Below are 19,933 nucleotides of genomic sequence, written 5' to 3'. Positions count from 1 at the left end.
GAAAATAACTGTTTGATTGAAAAAAGCCCACATATAAATGCCTGATATGAACATGCAGTAACACAGATCATGTGAAGCACATCTGAAGTTCATTTAATTCAGATACTACACTAAAACTACACTGAGCGTTCTGTTCAAAAGGTAATGTTTGCCGTGAGATTAAAATTGGGAAGTATTTGGAAATCACTCTTTAATACTTAAGGTTAGGGGTTTGTTGAAATCCCTTACACTAAGAGCAATAGTGAACCAACAGATTAAATCTAAAGTGTGTGTATGATTTCAGAGGCGGAGACTCAACTGTGACCCCACATTTGAGCTGGAGGAGATGATACTAGAATCCAAACCACTGCATAAGAAGAAGAAGAGGTTGGCGAGGAAGACGAGAGAGAACGGGTCTGATGGATCTCCTCAGGTAACATCTCACATAGATTAACCTTTCTCCATCTGATCACTGCAGAACACTTAATGCAGTCATGTCACATCTATTGTACCAAATATATTCTGATATGAACTGAGATTTAGTTTTTGGTCATGAAACACTAAAACATGTTTTTCCAGATGTTAACAGATTTGTACGTGTTGTGAAAGATTTAAGACAATGATGGATGCATGAATAAACCTACATATGTTTGTATGTAGAGAAGGCTATGAATGAATGACTATGATGTGTGTATATGAATGAATAAATCTGTAGGGGTGTGTATGTGTGGTGTTCAAAGATGAATGAATTAATCTGGATGTGTGTATATGGTTTTGAATGAATTAATCTGCATGGGTAAGTTTGTGGTGTTGAATGAATGCATAAACGAACAGTAGAATAATGTTGTTGAATAAATAAGTGAGTGAATCTGGATATATGTGTGTATGTGGTGTTGAATGAATGAATGAATCGGCGTAGGTTTGTATGTGTGGAGAAGGCTATCAATGCATGACTCTATGGTGTGTATGTGTGGTGTTTCGAAAGATATGAATGAATGAATGAATGAATGAATCTGTATGGGTGTGTTTGTGATGTTGAATGATATAAATGAATGAATCTGGATGAGCGTGTTTCTGTATGAGTGTTTATGTGTGGTGTTCAAAGATATGAACTGATGAATGCAATAATTAATCAGTATTGGTGTGTTTGTGGTATCGAAATATATGAATGAATGAATCTGTATGGGTGTTTGTGGTATTGAATGAATGCATGCATGCATGAATGAATGACCCTGCATAGGTTTGTATGTGAAGAAGGCTATGAATGAATGACTCTATGAAGTGTATATAAATGAATGAATCTGTAGGAGTGTGTGTGTGGTGTTGAAAGATGAATGAATGAATCTGGATGGCTGAGTTTGTGGTGTTGAATGAATGAATGCATGAACGAACAGTAGAACAGTACTGTTGAATGAATAAATGAGTGAATGTGGATGGATGTGTTTGTGTGGAGGTTATGAATGAATCTTTATGGTTGTGTTTGTGGTGTTGAATGAAGGCATGAATGGTTGCACGAATCAGCATAGGGTTGCATGTGTGGAGAAGGATATTAATGAATTAATTTGTTGTGTATATATTAATAAATGAATGAATCTGTATAGGTGTGTTTGTGGTATTAAATGAATGAATGAATGAATGGATGGATGGCTGAATGAATGAACCTGAATAGGTTAGTATGCAGAAAAGGATATGAATGAATGACTCTATGGTGTGTGTATATGAATGAATGAATGCGTGAATGCATCTGGATGTGTGTATATGGTATAGAATGAATGAATCTGGATGGGTCAGTTTGTGGTGTTGAATGAATGAATTAACCATGTAACCAGGCTATGAATAAGGGAGTGAGTGAGTGAGTCTGTATGGGTCTGTTTGTATGGATGAATGCATTTTCTGAAGCAGTGAGGATCATTACTGTATGACCAGCTTTGCCCTAATGTCTGCTTCTCTCTCTCTGTCGCTCTCTCTCCACATCTCAAACGTCCTCCCACTCACTCTCTGTACTGTCTACTGCTCAGCACTCTCCTCCCACTGAAGTTTGTAATGTATGGAGAAATTAGCTCAACCCAATCACAGATAAATGCAGCGGAAAATTGAACTCTTGTTGTGAGAACAAAATAAAGAGACGCATCCCATAGCTCACATTCCCACCCTCCCTTCCTGGAGTTCAGTCTGTGTTCAGTGTAAATCCTCTTCTGTTCCCTCAGTGTGAGCTTTCATGCTTTCAGCAATACTGAATATAAGAAAGACTATATAGTAAAAACAGCTATACTTAGCTAGGTCTTTCAATAGATTCAAATAATTAATTGTGATTAATATTGTGATATTTTAATTGAATATATTCTACCTTTCAAAATGTTTTAAATCTGATGGCTTCTCAGCTTCCTTGGCCTTTTTCAGATAGTAAAGTGCACAGTGGATGCACACACCAGAATCTCTGCAAATGCAGTTGGCCATCCGGGTATTACACGAGTTTGCTGGTACATATACTGTAGTCTTGGAGTGTATTAATGTAAACATATTTGATGTGCCATCCAAAGTAGAGGGGCTGGAGCACAGGACTGGACTTAAGCCTTGAGAAGCCCCCTCCCCTCCCCCCAACTATCAGACTAAAGCAGAAAATGGAAAGACAATTCCAAACAATTGGTATAATCGTTTATGAAATATAAAGGTGGAGATGGGGAGTTGGAGGGACACTGTAAGTGTCGGTGCCAGAGTGAGGGAAGCAGCCGCTTACAAGCTCCTCCTGAACTTAAGTTTGGAACTTCATTTCATGAATACTGAGGATTCAGACATTCTACTCATTTGACATACTGCTTTTCACATATCATATAGGGGATGGAGTCTCTACTAATGAGCTAATCAGTAGATTCAGATGTATTAAATAAACATCCAAAATATGCAGTGCTGGGGTGGCCAGGACTAGGATTGTTATATGCAGATTCAGTGATCACATTTGATGTGGACTTAAATATACATGTCCCCATTACATTTAAGTCAGCATTACAGTACCGTGACAATCTTTGAATATTTGACCCATCTACTCTTTTTATAGCAATACACAGAAATGTCAGAACTAAAACTTCAGCCTACCAGACATTCAAATGGTTTCAGACAAAGTAGTACATAGTTGGGATGTGCTTTAATGATGTCCCAGGATAGAGGTGAATCTAAGCTATCAGTTATCTTAAGGACTACATTTCAGGTAAATTGTCTTTTATCTGATCAGTTGATATGTAGGTGTGAAAATGGAGGTAGTGTGTGCACATGCAAAACAATTAAGGGAAAGTCCACGATCAAAAAAGGTAACAGTTCTTAGTGAAAAAGGAGATGACACACTGCTGCATATGCTCCCATACAATTTGATAGATTAGACAAACAATGTTTACAATTGTGTTAGGGGGTACCACAAGGTTCAGTTCTAGGCCCGCTTTTATTTTCTATATCATTACTTTTTTCTAAAAATATTCGAAACACAACTTTCCATTTTTATTCTGATAACATTGTTACCTATTGCTGTGCATACTGCATAAGCAAGGCCTTTTACGTATCTACAATATATTTACGATGTGCTGTAATATAAGCTCTGCTTTATCAATTGAAGCTTGTTCTCAATGTAGAGTGGGGGGGGGGGGGGTGTTAATCAACAGGAAATCAACAATAACTTGTAATTTAAGCCTTGTGCACAGAAATTGGTAGATAAACTACAATTAAAAGGATCGTTCCATTTTAGGAAAATGTCTTTCACTTGATGATAGATAACAGGCTGAAGCAACATGTTTGCCTATACTTAACTATTGTGACCTGTTGTATGGCCAATAGGTGATGCTGTCACCAAATTTATATGGTACTGTCAAGGCATGGTTGCAATGAAACATGCAAAGTTTCATGTCAGTAAGTTAAAGCATTGCTGAGATACAGCCTCAGGTCTTGCCGGCAAATTCAATGATGCGTTACATCAGAACGGTTTGGTCAATTGCTTGACCAGTGTCCGTTCAGCTCGGCATGAGCCAAAGAAGAAAGGAAAATGGGAGGTAAAAGAATTTTGTTTTTTAGGCCATTCAGTTAAAAAGTTCTTTCAGCTTAAAAGTGGAATAATTATTATACTAAGAAAAAGAAGAAAAATAATAAAAAATAAAAAAGGGGCCCCAGACTTTCAGTGACCGTCCCCTAAAACTAGTTAAATAAGCGGTGGCTGTCTACATATACTGTATGTAATAGTAGCGCTCAGTAGTAGCGCACAAAGCATCAGTCACACTTACTCAAGGAAATCCCTGTGCTTGTGTTTGAATCCTGCCGTTGCATGGCAGGGGTTTCTTGAATAAGCACTAAACAACAATAGTGCTGACATTTAATGACACCCAAAGTCATGACTACACACATTTATAGCACCAGCAAACACGTCGTCTGTGTCTCACAGCTCTTTTCTTTTTGCTTAAATGAATAAGGGCACATTTAAGTGCCTCTGGGGCCTCTTTCTGCTGTTTTGTCTTATTTTTGCTGCATCTCTGGCACTCTGCTGTTGTAGCCTGTGAAGTCAGCAACAGCTCAGTGCTGTAGGGCAAACTCATTTTCTGGATGTGCGTTGAAAGCTCATTTTGGAAGCTTCAGTCAAACTGATCACATCTTATTTGAAACAACATGCACTGTAGCTCTATTGACCTGACAAAACAACAAGACTGTGAAGGATCTTGAATGAGATTTCTTCATTGCTAGGCATATTAATGTAGCTTTGTAAAACTGATAGTTCTGACTCTAAATTCCAACTGGATGTACCACATCTGAATTAATTATAAAAAAAGATAAACAGAAACTTGTTAACACTCGTTCTATATTAATGTGGCATGTCGCTACTTAGCTTGTCAACCATAAACAGCCTCAAGTTAGGCTAATGAACTGGTTGACTTGGCAGAAATAATATTGTTCATTTTTATCATATTGCTGTTGCTGCCATTTTATAAAAGCAAGCCACAAGAGGTCGTTTGTGCATTACTGTGATTTTACCATGATTAAGGGGGTTTTAACAACACCCTTACCTGTGGTAAAATCACTGTAATGCACCATTTCTTGTGGCTTATTGCATTAATTTTGGCAGCAGTTACTTTTTTTCCATAAATCAATCATTGAACTCATTTTTTATTTATTTTTTTATCCTCCAGAATGGGAAAATTCAACAGCGCTTAGAGAGTGTCCAAAGAGACTTTCTTGTCTTCAACAGAGAAAAGTAAGAAAAAATTATTGTTATACTTATTGTTATGTCACTCTTATTTAACAATATGTCTTTAATAAATGCAGTTTCATACATCAGTACCCAGTATAAACCAGGTGTTTTTTGGATTCCATGGAATGAGGTGGCAATTTTTGTACTAAACAGTCTTAACTAAACAGATTCAGACTTACAGATTCACCTTCTCATGGAAAATAAAAACAATTGAAAATATAGCCGCAAGCTGCAATTATCGGGGTCCAAGCACATGTGAAGAGAAGATGACCAAAATAGCCACATTTGACAGTATAAATCCTGTGGATCTTGTGGACACAGTTGGTTTGGTGTCAAATTTCATCTGCTTTGATCACAGTTGCACAATTAGGATTTTATCAAGTTAAAGAGCCCCCTAGCATTGGAAATTGATGACATTTTGTATGTGCTCTCAGGATGTCCTGTTGCAAATGTGTACCAAATTTTGTTAAGTTTGGATACTGCACTCATTAGAGATAGGCCAATTAGTCATTATGGGCAGCATCCAAAAACGAATTGGCTTATATCTTCTAAACAATTAAATTAATGAAATTTATTTTGATACATTTTTGTTTGGAGCATCTCTAGATTATACATACCAAATTTCATACAAATGACCTAGGACAAGTTTTTTGTTTTCCAGGAATGGAAATCCACATGACCGATTGATTTGGGGGCACTGAAGGATTCATAGGAAATTTCATAGGAAACTTATATATATATATATATATCCTAGTCCTTACCATTCCAAAGTTATTACCAAAAACCTAAATTAACTTATTAAACCATCAATTCTCATAAAATTTGGTAGTAATAATAATGATCAGACGTTCACAATTCAAGATATTAGTTGCTGAAATTTGATTGGCCGATGGTGGCAATTTTTGTTGATTTATCAAAATTGTACATTTTAAGGGTATGTTAGCACTTGAACCAAAGAAGATGCATGCCAAGTTCCAACTTCCTTGATTAAACAGTTGCAGAGTTATAATGGTTTTTTGTTATAGTGCCCCCTATTGGCAGAAATATGCAAAAGTTTACCAAGTTTTGTTAAGTTTGGACTTTGTGTTTAGACCATATAGGTCAATAGGTGAATAGGGGTCATGCCCAAACGGTTCACTGGCTTGTAATTTTGAAGTAATTTGACTTTTTATTAAGAGGGTCTGGAGGTTCTGGAATCTGGAGTTATTAACAAAAACGTAAATGTGCTTATTATAGCGCAAGCTAGAGTCGGATAGGTGTGTGTGTGTAGGTCAGATTAGCATTTGGTATTTGGGACCACTCTGCCAAGTTTAAGGTCTCTACGAGGTCTCTGATGCCCAGACACTGTTAGGACAGAAAAAGAAGATAATATGTTTTGATATAGATTCATGACAATGTATCAGTCTTCTACAATAATATATGCTGATATCACATTTGATATGTAAAGATTACCTGTAATGTGAAACTTCTGTATGACTGTCTTTGTTTTGGAGGTCGAGAAAAACCAAAGTAGATGCTAATACGAACAACCTCAACACAGAGGAGACGCACAAAGCCATTCAAGATGGACAGAACAACAATATTTCTCCATCTCCATGTTTATCAGGTTAACACTGGGCTAGAGGGACACCAGAGCTTTCTTCTTTTCTTTCAAACTTACCTTCACTCCAACAGCAGAGCCCATGGCCCACTGCAGCTTCTGTGGACCCCACAAAATGCATGAGAAGTCCATAGTAAAGAGGGAATCTCCATATGGAGACTCGGGAATATCATGGAAACTCAGGACACTGTGACAAGCATGTGAACCTGGCGTGACCCCCGTGCATTAGGCCTGGTACAAAAAAAAAGTGAATTTTTACATGACAAATAGCATAGACTGAATACTGCAAAAACACAAATAAATAAACTGGGGAAAAAATTGAAAAATTGATCATTCTGCACCTGGAAACGTCACAACCATCATTTAAATATGTGCCTTACTAGTTTAAAGGAATTCACTAATGCGTTTGGAGGCACATGAAGATTTAATGCTCAAATCTTTCTTTATGATTTATAAAGCTGCTCATTAACAAATGCATAGAATAGAATGCAAATTATATTTTGCATCATTATGCCTATGTGATTAATTATAAGAATATATAAATGTGAACCTTACAGTGTTGCACATACTGTCATTTATTGTGTATATTCATTATCTGGCCTGTCTGGACCTGTAGCATTTTTGAAAATTCATAGGTGGATCTCATTGTGCAGCTGTAGAAGATTTTGTCTTATGCACAATACAGATACTGTAATAAAATACTTTAATAGCATCATCTGACAACTCTGTGAATGTTTATGAGATGTACAAACATTGGTCAGAGGCTGTTTCTGGATCATTTGTTAAACACTGCAGTCTAGTGTTGACGTTTTAGATCTCAAAGTTAAATACGTGTTTTCCACCTTGTGTATTTGGCTAGGTTTGGTAGAAATGTTTAGAGCAAATGTTTTTCCTGTTTGCCCAAAATGATGCAATAGCTCCCTCTAGTGGCAGGTTATACAACATATTTAACGTTTTATTATGTATAATTGCAATAAAATAAATATCCATCACATCTTCATGGGATCAGCAGCTTTGTAATGTTTCATTATGAATGCGTGAAATATGAAATAATCACATTCTTAACCAGATATTACTGTCTATTGATATGCTGTATCTTAATAATATACTGTACAGTAGTCTTATCTATTATTTCACATAAGCTGTGAGAGATCTGGGATGTTGTTTTAAAAGTGTGATTCATCACTCCAGAGACCATGTTTCTATTAGTCCAAATTTCCATTTCATGTTAAGAGAAGGAGAGCTGGGAAAACAGCTCAAAGTGTTCTTCATCAATGGAATAACCTCAGGTGGGTGTGATAATATACATCATGTTCAAGTGATCAGGACAGATTGACCCCTGGATGTCTCTGCAAGTGATCTCGCAAGGTTCGTTCTAAAGTTGTGTAAATGGACAGTGCTTAAAGACCCTCATGCAGTCACCTGTTGAAAATGAAAAGAATTATACTCATCCTCTCTGTTGTTCTCTGTAAGGTGAGACTGGAATTCCTCATCTGAGGAAATAATTTGGGGAGCATCATAACTTGTGTGATACTGACGAACTCAGATGTTTTCTAGCCAGGGACATTTTCATACCTACAGTTCAGTTTACCCACCATCAGTCACTCTCACCACTTTACAGTAATGGGTGGTGCTCACTTTCTCATGTCCTGATTGCATGTGGTATTGAAAACCAAGACCTAGGCTGAGTTCAGAATCACATGCTACTCTTACTATTTCTGCCGATCGATTGATCGATTTAGATAGATGGATAGAGATCCAAGTTAAACTGTGAGAAAAAACAACAACATGATCACACTTAAAGTCAGCGTATTGTTTCCGAGAGTTCTGGTACCCTAACCTTACAAAATATAACTGCAGTACAAGTGTGGTAATTTGGACAATGTTTTATTGCAGTTTTCTATACTGCAGTACAAGTGTGGTAATTTGGACAACATATTATTGTAATTTTCTTTACTGCACTACAAGTACAGTAATTTTGATGCAGTATTACTGCAATTTTCAAAGTCCTTTTTTCAAGGAAAGTCATTCCACTTGGTGACCGTCTTTGAAAGTACAGGTCTTATCTACTTCAATGGGAAAAGACTGAAATCTCCAAGATGGTTGGTCAATATTACGATCAAGGCAATATATCAGATCAGCATTATAATCTGACAACAGTGGTATCATTAATTGTGCTTCTTTTGCTCGGATCACACTAAAAAAATGCCATTTTTCAGGCAGGTTCAGCAAATGACATACATTGATTTACAGGTGATCTCTCTATCCAAAAGCAGATTGGCTCTTTTACCTGTGAGGCAGGACTTCCTTTTCAAAATCCATTGGCTGTTAGGTTTTCCAATTTCTCCTATTTATTTGTCTCTGCTAAATAGTCTCTGGTACTGCAGTAACACTGTGTCCAAATTACCACACTTGTACTGCAGTTATTTATTTATTTATTTATTTCTGTAGGATCAGACCCATTATGCCGATTCACTGACAAGCGGCATCTCACATCTGAAATTTTTGCAATGGCTCAAACATGTTTACCTTCCATTATGGCGTGACTGGAATCGCGTCGCATCACCAGCGAGGGAGACCTGGGTCGGGTCCCGTATTGAAACCAGGAAGTAATCGCGTCAGTGAAGGGCGCGATTCAGATGTTGCATTTTTCACTCTAACGTTACATTTTTCCACTGATGGTTAGGTTTAGGTTTGGGGATTGGGTTGAGGGGTACAGTTTATAAAATATGCATTCCTCTTTACTGTATTACATCATTCATTTTCTCTTCATTTTCATCACATTTCCCCTCACTGTTGCCACCTAGTGATATGGCGGTATGATTGTATTCAAAATAACATTTAATTTGCGGTATATTTAATGATTTTAGAAACTTTTCATTTTTTAAATCTTTGAGGTTATGGTTAGGTTTAGAGTTATGGATAGGTGAAGGTGAAGGGTTGCTGCGGGACTCCAAATGAACAAACAAATCCAGTGTATGAATGTGCAGGATTTCGCTGGTTATCCTGAGCAACCACTGGGCAGCGCCATGATGATTCTAATTGCCTTTTTTCTATTTCTAGTCTCGAGACACAATGTAAAACTAACGAAAACGAGCGATCCAGATGGAGAACATCAACCATTTAAGTAGTATTTGGAGTACAAATTTATTTCACACTCAACTGGGGCAGATGTTGGCTGTCATAACAACTCAAAGTAGTTAATGATATAAACGTAATTTACCTCAGACCATCTTTTCATGTCATCAACTCAGGTGAGGCACTGTCGGGAAAAAAAAAAAAAAGAACGGTAATCTTGACTCTGTGAAGTATCGGTGCTGTAGAGCCACATGCCTCAAAACAAAGTTATTGATGTTGTGATTCTCCTCGGAGCTGGTTGGTTTGGTTCATGGTTTATAAATCCTTTATAAAGGATTTTATAAAAATTCTATGGAAGAAATGAATTGGGAAAATACTTCTGGAACCCAGAGAGCCGAAAAAGTGGGCGGGGATTGTTGCGCTCTATTTGGAGGGTATGTTACTCGTAGTGGACGTGCCTTGTAGTCTTGCAGGAAACAGACATACCCTTCTCCTTGCATCAGTTGGATGTCACATTCATACACTGTTTGATATGTTTATTTGGGGTCCCACAGCAACCCCACATCTACTCAACCCTAACCACAAAGATTAAAATATGCAAAAGTTTGTAAAACTATTAAATATAAAAGTTCTACTAAATACATTGGGACAGCCTTATTACTAGGTGGCGACAGTGAGGAGCAATGTGATGAAAATTAATAGGACAGCGGTGGCTAAGCTAATAGGCTAATCAGTTAGCTTGTGAGCTAACAGGAGTAATGTTTATTTTACCATTTATATCTTCTGATTAATATTTTATGTGAAATAATTACAAAAGTTATTATTTGTTATATTTACACAGGAGTTATGGCAACATGAATCATACAGCGATTGCATAGGATTTTAATAGTTATTTTAGACAATATCACATTTGTTCTAAGGGGGGCGTTATTTGAAGAGGGCGTGTCGTGGGTTTTCCTTGTCATCTTGCAGGATGCAGACACACTTTCACACGTGCCCATTCGAGAAGGATATAGCTGCAGGCAGTGCTCTAAAAAGGGACGGAGCGCCAAACCATCATTTGAAGATAGAGGGAGCCCCTTTCCTAACCTTAACCGTGAGTGAAAGTGACACCCCCTTTTGGAGTTGGCACAACCCCCTTTTTGAGTACCCACACCCCTTGTGGAGTAAACCCACCCTCTTTTGAAGACCCCGCCCCCATTTGGAGGTCTCCGGCCTGCAGCTATTGACCTGTTTCATGTGACGTCACTGTATGACTGTGCTGCCATGTTTGTGACCAAAATTCCATTTACCTTCAGTGTGCAATGTGGTGGGATGCGGCAAAAGTCGACGAAATATTTGTTTCTATTTATAAATCTTTAAAAGGTGATAATGCTGTTTCATTACCAGAGCCTAAATATAATTTTTCTTTCAATAAAGTTTTATCTTTTAAGTGACACAGCTTCATTTCGCCAAAGGCAAGCAGCGATGAAGGGGAAGAGCACTTGTGAGTCTTTTGCTCATTTATTCAGACATGTCAGTTATCTGTACACATCTCAGTTATATTTATAACATCATCGGTTCTGATACAATTAAACTGGAAATGCACATAGGACGATGTTATTCATAACACCCAGACTGCATAAAGGTATGTATGTCATGTAACACATTGTAATAAATAAAAAAACACTAGAATGTGAATATATAGTACATATTTAACGTGTATATATTAATGTTAGTCAACAAATAACACATCATAAGATTGTGAAGCGCAGACTTTATTCACACCACCAGACAATATAAACATATTTGATATTCACTAATATGCCTCGGTTGCTTTCTGTGTATTCTTCATGAGTTAAAAGCAGCTCTTACATTCATACATCCGGGATCGTCACAGATGTTTTGTAATATTTTGACCAAATCAGAACAGATAACAACACAAACGTGTAACTTCTGAATGAGAGATGTTTACGGTGATGTGCCGGTAGATGTGTGTACTCACGGGTCACACATCAGACTCACCGGCGTACAGAGATGAATCATGGATTAAATATATTTAAATGTACGCAAAAGTCAAATTTGCCAATATTTGTGCTGACCTCACATCTGAATACACCTTTCCTGGGACTTGGCATGGATCAACAGCACTTTTTTATTTTTTTTCTTGATATTGTTTTATGGGTGTTTTTCCATTCATTGCCATTGTTTCCTCCTGCTGATGGTCACAAATATGGCGGCTGTGGGGAAAAAGTTACGTCACTGAAACAGGTCAATACTTGGCCCGCTCACCCAATGACACTTACCGCTTTGTCCACTGGGGCAGTATTTTGAATTTCTGTAGCACAGACCGATTTTAGCTAAAGAAAAGTCAACATAATGTTTCCGATTTCACTGAGAGCTCAGTCTGAAAAACAGGCTTAGCTGTATGAGCGTAACTTTGCTATTGCAAATAATAATTCACAAACAGTGAATTGTGGACTTGTGTTTATTTGGAACAAATTTCGCACATTACACATTAATTTGACCTGCCCATTTTTTATTCCACCTAATTTGATCTAAATGTAAAAAAATAAGAAAGAATATAAATTTACACAAAAATAAAAATAATCAAACCCACATAAATACAATAAACATTTGAACAGCTTATTGAACATCATTCTGTAAAGTACTGTACTTTATGTCGTTGTTATCTGGGACATACAGTATTTAGTAACAGCCCAAACAGATGTTACAAAGGTCTGGCCCTTTTCCATAAACCAAAACCTTTCCTCCTCAACTAGACCTCTACTAATATGACAAGCCTTTTAGGTATCAAAAAAGTTTATTGAAATGATTCTAACAACTGTTATGTGATTTATGAAAAGGAATACAGCACCAGTAAATGTTTCTTATCATCCTTTATTAACAGACAGTCGAATCAACTATGACAAACAGCAAAACTGAAAAGCAATCTCAACATTTTCCCACTGCAAGCTCTAAAGCACAAATATTTGTTGTCATCACTCGTTTTCAAATGAAATGTTCTTTCTTTTTCATTTATTGGGATCAGATTCTAATATGTCCAAGTTTAACTCTACCTTCAAAGTCATGTCCTGCAATGTTCTACACCAATGAAAAGTATACAATTGCATGATTTATCTGAACATTCATTTGACTTTATTAAGGTTCAGAAAACTCATTACTTCCGATACCAACCCAAAACGTCAACAACTTCATTTGACAAAGTTAACTAATATTATCACATCCACAGCTGATGGACACAAATAAAGCTTATGACAGAGAACAGATAAAGCCCAATGATATGCACGGCAGTAGTCTTTCCTCTACTGACCGCAAAACGCCTGTTCATTGGTGGAAATTACAGAGAGAGAACCACGTCCATTTTTAAATATCGCAGACCATCCATTCTAAGCCAATGTACCAAACAGCATTTTAACCTTACAGGAATAGTTAATCCAAAAAAAAGTTTATGTTTGGGTGAACTATCCCTTTCATTTTATTTTGTCTAAACACATAAACTAATGTACAGCTACACTAAATGCATTAACTTTTTATCAGTCCTTTGCTTTAATCAGAGGTGGACTACTGGTCTTAATCATTCATTAGGAATAATTCATGAAAGGTAAGGCATGAGTTCAGTGTTTTACTTATCTTTTGTTTCTTTTCCAAACTAATAACCTTCCTTGCTTTTATCCTGGTAGTCTCTCTAACGTGCTCTTTATATTTAACTGAGGGATGTGATGTTGGAATGGCCGCCAGGAGGCACAACGCTGCGTCTTCCAGCTGGTCTGATGGGGGCTTCCTCAGGACCTACAACAGGACAGAAACAGAGAGCGTTAGATGAGCTCATGGTTCTTTATACAGTCCTGGGTCAAAAATATCAGGAACTGTTTTCTATTGCGGTTACAATTTAAATAGTTGGTAATCAGAATACAGTTACATTCAAAAGTATTTTGTTTACTGAAAAGATGCATATTTCCCTCAGCAGATCTCCGAGCAGGGACTCTGTGAGCTCGATCGATTTCCAGCTTGTGGCCTGTTATGTCGAGCAGACTCGGGAAGAGCTCGTCTAGGAATTTCACCATATATCTGCCCTCCTCATGCTCAGGAACTCCAACAATTTGGTTTCTATTCTCAAGATCTTCAAGCTTTTCAAGAATACATTCCAGATCAACTTTGGTCGCGGGTGGATTAGCGGTTAATTCCCTCTCCGAAGACTCCAAATAATTGATTCGTTTCTCAGCATCTGACACTCTTGTAACTAACTCAGAGAATTTTATTTCCATCGCCATAATCGATCGACGTATTACAGCGAGATCCTCCAAGTCAGCAAGAACCTTCGTCAACAACACCGATATGTTGGACAACTGACGCTGGATCTCCTCTCCCGCCGCACCATCCAAATCGAGTCCCCGGTCTGTAGGCCTGTCGGGGCTTTCATCCTGAACATATAATTGTCTTTTAATGTCTCCAGAGCCCGAGGATTTTGACTTCTTTGCCATGTTTTACCTCAAAGAGCAAATGTGTAACTGGGTGTATCGAATTTCACCAGATCATAACATGAGAATAATTAAAAATTTAGCAAAGTGCGCAGAGCTCGTTGTTCACATGTCTGCTTCTTGCATGGCGTCACGTGACCTCCCACCTCCCTCCCATACAAAACAAGTCCAGATGGGACTTGTGATAGAAATCAAGTATTTTTCCGCCTATGTAAGGCATATTTTGATTACACAAAAGCACATTGAGTCTTAACTATCACCAAAACACAGAGACTTTTTTGTCTGTGTGGCAGACAAGCCTCTCGTTCATCAGGAAAGGAGGAGGAGGGAACCAGCTTGACAAAACACGTAGACATTTATTGATGCACTTTTCAGTCGCAAACAATAACACACTGCTTCACACTAACACGTCGACAAACACACAGATTCAGGCGTCTCTCTCTCTCCCCGTCTGCTGCTGTCTAATCTCCTTAAATACTCCCACCGCCCCTCACTGGAACACGAGACCGGTGTGGCATACAGGTGGAACTCATTCACCACTTATCTTCCCATCCTCGCTCTGCCCATATGCCGCTCGGCCCGCCCTGCTCGCCACATTCTGCAAGCGCTTTTCATGTGGAGTTCAAAGCAGTGCTAATGCCCTAAAGCGAATAATAAACGCGACTTCACGATTCCTGTTGGAAAGTGGTGCTATTTTAGTGCATTTCTATCTTTATACTGTAGAAGGCTTTATTTGGAAAATGTTAATAAAGCATTAGATTGTTACATTTTGTTTTGTTTTCTTTCCTAATATGGAAATAAATTCATTTTGACAATAAAAGTATATATACCTGTAGTGTCAAATTTCAGCACTTTCAAATTTCGCGATTAATCGCGATTAACTACATTTTTTTTGCAATTAATCGTGATTACAAAATTTCTCGACTGACAGCACTAATATTTTCACACGTGTCATTATAGATTAAGTATTACACATAACGAAATAGATGAATTGACACTTCATCTTTCGCCTCTAGTCTATGCCAAATTACAGTATGTGCATCATTCCCATTCCGGTTTAGCAATCACAATGAGAACAGGAGTGAAAGTGATAATGGTTTGGTTCAAGCCATTGTTCACTGCTGTATGAATATCATACATAATTTTCCAGGGTTACCTGCTAGTGTGAACCCAGACTGATGGAGGTTCCTTACAGGGACTTTGGTGGGTGAGTTTCGGGTGGAGGCAGAGGGAGTGCCTCCCCTCGGCATGGGTGAAAATTCAGATACAGGGCCATCGTACATGCCCCTGGGGACAGCCTTCAGTGTAGCCAGCTTTAAAAGAGAGAAAAACAAACAAAGAGGGCTCAGTTTTAGACCTTACCACTGATCATTGCAAAATGGGTTGCAGATTTGTGGAGAGAGAGAAAGAGAGAGAGAGAGAGAGAGAGAGAGAGAGAGAGAGAGAGTTTGGCTGAAAAGATTGCTGGATATGTTTATCTTCATGTGGGTTGTTTTGGGGAACTATGTGTAAATAACAGAAAATGTAATGTTCTCCTTTGGAAATTTGTTCCATATTTTGCTAATAGAATAGTTGAGGAGGTTTATCATGCTGAAATATCTACTCTTTTTCTACAGGATAAGCAAGATACAATAGATGCCCTTTGCTAGTTTTGAAAACTGAAACTGTGCACAAAAAAATTTATTATATTGAAAGGCTTGTTCTTTAACTCGAACCATCTTCTTGAGTTCATTGAAGTCTAATCTCTCAACTGGACCACATTTAAGAAAAAAATTACAAAATCTCCAAACATTGTGTTGTTTAACAACATGCAGCTGTCAGTCTGTTATATTTTGTGCTCACTGAAGAAATCATTAAGATGAATGGAGTCATTTACTGATAAATGTTACATTGCAATTAAAAAAGGTTCAAATTTAACATAGTTATTAAAACTTGTTAAAATTTGAGCTGGGCAAGGCAGGTTGCATCGGGTGTTCACTGCAAAAAATGATTTTCTTAGTTAGTATTTGTATCTTGTTTTCCAGTTTAGATATGGGTGCTTACTGTATATAAAAATATCTTAAACAAAAAAATAAAATAATAATAAAAAAATAAAAAAACAAGATTAATTTAGTCAAGGCAAATTTATTTTTATTGCACATGTCATACACAAAGTGCTTTACATACAAATGATAAAGAAATTAGAAGATTAAATTAATTTTAAAAACTGATTAACAAGAATTAAAAATAAGCAATAAAATAGATTTTAAAATAGTAAAAAGTATTAAAATGAACAGAACAGATTTAAAATGATGCAGTGCAATCAGTAAGTGCAGCACAGTGCTCAGTGTATAAATGCACAGTTAAACAGATGTGTTTTCAGTCTGGATTTAAATGTGGCTACTGTTGGAGCACACCTGACCTCTTCAGGAAGCTGGTTCCAGCTGTGGGTGGCGTAATAGCTACATAAATGCAGTCTCACCTTGTTTTGAGTGAACCCATGAAATTTCTAACTGACTTGATCCTAATGATCTGAGAGGTCCGATAGGTTTATATTCAACAAGCATATCTGCAATGTATTTACACTACCGGTCAAAAGTTTTGAAACACTTGACCGAAATGTTTCTCATGATCTTAAAAATCTTTTGATCTGAAGGTGTATGCTTAAATGTTTGAAATTAGTTTTGCAGACAAAAATATAATTGTGCCATCATATTAATTTATTTAATTATAAAACTAAAATTTAATAAATAAATAAAAAAAAGTTTTTGAAATTGATGACTTGGACCAAATAATAAAGAAAAACAGCCAATAAGTGCCCAACATAGATGGGAACTCCTTCAATACTGTTTAAAAAGCATCTCAGGGTGATACCTCAAGAAGTTGGTTGAGAAAATGTCAAGAGTACATGTCTGCAAATTCTAGGCAAAGGGTGACTACTGTGAAGATGCTAAAATATAACACAGTTTTGATTTATTTTGGATTTTGTTTAGTCTCAACATAATTCCCATAGTTCCATTTATGTTATTCCATAGTTTTAATGACTTTACTATTATTCTAAAATGTGATTTTTTTTTTTTTTTTTAATAAAGAATGAGTAAGTGTTTCAAAACTAAAGTAATTGTACTTTAAAATCAATTCTAAATGTAACTGGAATCCAGTGTAAAGACATTTTTTGGTTCAGGTCAGAATCCTGGCAGCAGCATTCTGAATGAGCTGCAGCTGTCTAATGGTCTTTTTGGGAAGGGAAGTGAGGAGTCCATTGCAGTAGTCCCAACTACTGGTGATGAATGCATGAACAAGTTTCTCTAAGTCTTGACTGGAAACAAAACATCTAATTCTCGCTATATTTTTTAGATGATAATAGGCTGATCTGCTTTGATGTGACTACTGAAACTAAAGTCTGACTTCAAAATGACACCCATATTCCTTACTTGATTTTTTTGTCTTTAGACCTTGGAGTCAAGGGAATTTAGCCTTTGTTGCCAGATACAATGACCTCTGACTTGTCGTTGTTTAACTGAAGGAAGTTTCGGCACATCCAACTGTTAATTTCATCAATGCACTGGCACACAGAGTCTATGGGGCTTTAGTCGTTTGGCAATAGGGCTAGGTAAATCTGGGTGTCGTCTGCATAGCGATGGTACGCAATGTGGTTCTTTCATAATTTGGCCTAGTGGGAGCATATACAGTTGTGCTCAAAAGTTTGTATACCCTTGGAGAATTGGTAATATATGTACCATTTTTTAAAAAAACATGAGTGAGCAGGTAAAACACATTTCTTTTATTTCTTATGGGATTCATATTCAACTGTAGGTTATAACAGAATGGCACAATCATAAAACAAAACATGGCAACAAAGAAAAAAATGAAATGACCCCTGTTCAAAAGTCTGCATACCCTTAGTTCTTAATACTGTGTATTGTCCCCTTTAGCATCAATGACAGCGTGCAGTCTTTTGTAATAGTTGTCTATGAGGCCCCAAATTCTTGCAGGTGGTATAGATGCCCATTTATCTTGGCAAAATGCCTCCAGGTCATGCAAAGTCTTTGGTCATCTTGCATGAACCACACATTTGAGATCTCCCCAGAGTGGCTTGATGATATTAAGGTCAGGAGACTGTGATGGCCACTCCAGAACCTTCACCTTTTTCTGCTGTAACCACTGGAGGGTCAACTTGGCCTTGTGCTTAGGGTCATTGTCATGCTGGAAAGTCCGAGTGCGTCCCATGCGCAGCTTTCATGCAGAAGAATGCAAATTGTCTGCCAGTATTTTCTGATAACATGCTGCATTCATCTTGCCATCAATTTTCAAAAGATTCCCCGTGCCTTTAGAGCTCACACGTCGTATTGTGCTCCTTGAAACAACCACACCATCTTTTTCCAGAGCAGCCTGTATTTCTCCTGAGGTTACCTGTGGGTTTTTCTTTGTATCCCGAACAATTCTTCTGGCAGTTGTGGCTGAAGTCTTTCTTGGTCTACCTGACCTTGGCTTTGTATCAAGAGATCCCCGAATTTTCCACTTCTTAATAGGTGATTGAACAGTACTGACTGGCATTTTCAAGGCTTTGGATATCTTTTTATATCCTTTTCCATCTTTATAAAGTTCCATTACCTTGTTACGCAGGTCTTTTGACAGTTCTTTTCTGCTCCCCATGGCTCAATATCTAGCCTGCTCAGTGCATCCACGTGAGAGCTAACAAACTCATTGACTATTTATACACAGGCACTAATTGCAATTTAAAAAGCCACAAGTGTGGGAAATTAACCTTTAACTGCCATTTAAACCTGTGTGTGTCACCTTGTGTGTCTGTAACAAGGCCAAACATTCAAGGGTATGTAAACTTTTGATCAGGGCCATTTGGGTGATTTCTGTTATCATTTTTATTTAAAAAGGAGCCAAACAACTATGTGATAATAAATGGCTTCATATGATCACTATCCTTAAATAAAAGACAATTTGCATGATCAGTCATATTTTCAAAATCAATGCCAAAATTTCACAATTTCTGCCAGGGTATGCAAACTTTTGAGCACAACTGTACAAATTGAACAGGAGCTGTGCAAGAATTGAGCCTTGTGGGACGTCATGGATGTCCACTCAGGTTCATAGTTGCCTATGTTCACATAGTAACCCCTCCCAACTAAAAATGACCTGAACCAGCTAAGGACCGTCTGACCGTTTCAGAGAGCCCTACCCAATTTTCCAATCTGTCTAGGAGAATATTGTGGTCAACAGTGTCAAAGGCAGCACTGAAATCTAGTAATACCAGCACTGCTATTTTGCCTGAATCAGTATTTAGCTGAATATCATTAAGTGTCTTTATGAGTGCCGTCTCTGTGCTGTGATGCGGTCGGAAACCAGACTGGAAATTGTCCAAGTAGCCATTCGAGTTTAAGAATTTGTTCAGCTGATTGAAAACAACCTTTTAAATTATTTGCCTATGAAAGGAAGATTTGAGATTGGTCTGTAATTGTTTATTAACGAGTTATTCAGATTGCTCTTTTTTAGAAGGGGCTTGACAACTGCGGTTTTCAGGGATTTGGGAAACGTGCCTGAAAGGAGTGAGGCATTGACTATTTCTAACAGATCTTT

General features: G+C 37.4%; 2 protein-coding genes across 6 annotated transcripts in view; one reads left to right on the top strand and one right to left on the bottom strand.

Moving 5' to 3' along the window:
* LOC127429141 (serine/threonine-protein kinase 32B-like) overlaps window positions 1-7,785 on the top strand; it is an 89,550-nt gene extending 81,765 nt beyond the window's left edge. For all 4 annotated transcript variants that reach the window (XM_051677994.1, XM_051677993.1, XM_051677995.1 and 1 more), the window contains 3 exons: window positions 284-412; window positions 5,139-5,203; window positions 6,694-7,785. In XM_051677994.1, the coding sequence (XP_051533954.1) occupies window positions 284-412; window positions 5,139-5,203; window positions 6,694-6,811 (312 nt within the window). In that variant the 3' untranslated portion in view covers window positions 6,812-7,785. The remainder of the gene's footprint in view (window positions 1-283; window positions 413-5,138; window positions 5,204-6,693) is intronic.
* A 4,957-nt stretch (window positions 7,786-12,742) lies between these two features.
* LOC127429132 (dihydropyrimidinase-related protein 3-like) overlaps window positions 12,743-19,933 on the bottom strand; it is an 88,660-nt gene continuing 81,469 nt past the window's right edge. For both annotated transcript variants that reach the window (XM_051677973.1, XM_051677972.1), the window contains exons 13-14: window positions 15,516-15,672; window positions 12,743-13,670 (exon numbers count right to left, since the gene is read on the bottom strand). In XM_051677973.1, coding sequence (XP_051533933.1) covers window positions 13,585-13,670; window positions 15,516-15,672 — 243 coding nt within the window. In that variant the 3' untranslated portion in view covers window positions 12,743-13,584. The remainder of the gene's footprint in view (window positions 13,671-15,515; window positions 15,673-19,933) is intronic.

Source organism: Myxocyprinus asiaticus, chromosome 38, assembly GCF_019703515.2.
Source record: "Myxocyprinus asiaticus isolate MX2 ecotype Aquarium Trade chromosome 38, UBuf_Myxa_2, whole genome shotgun sequence".
Classification (NCBI taxonomy): Eukaryota; Metazoa; Chordata; class Actinopteri; order Cypriniformes; family Catostomidae; genus Myxocyprinus; species Myxocyprinus asiaticus.
This window is presented reverse-complemented; position numbering and strand designations above follow the sequence as displayed.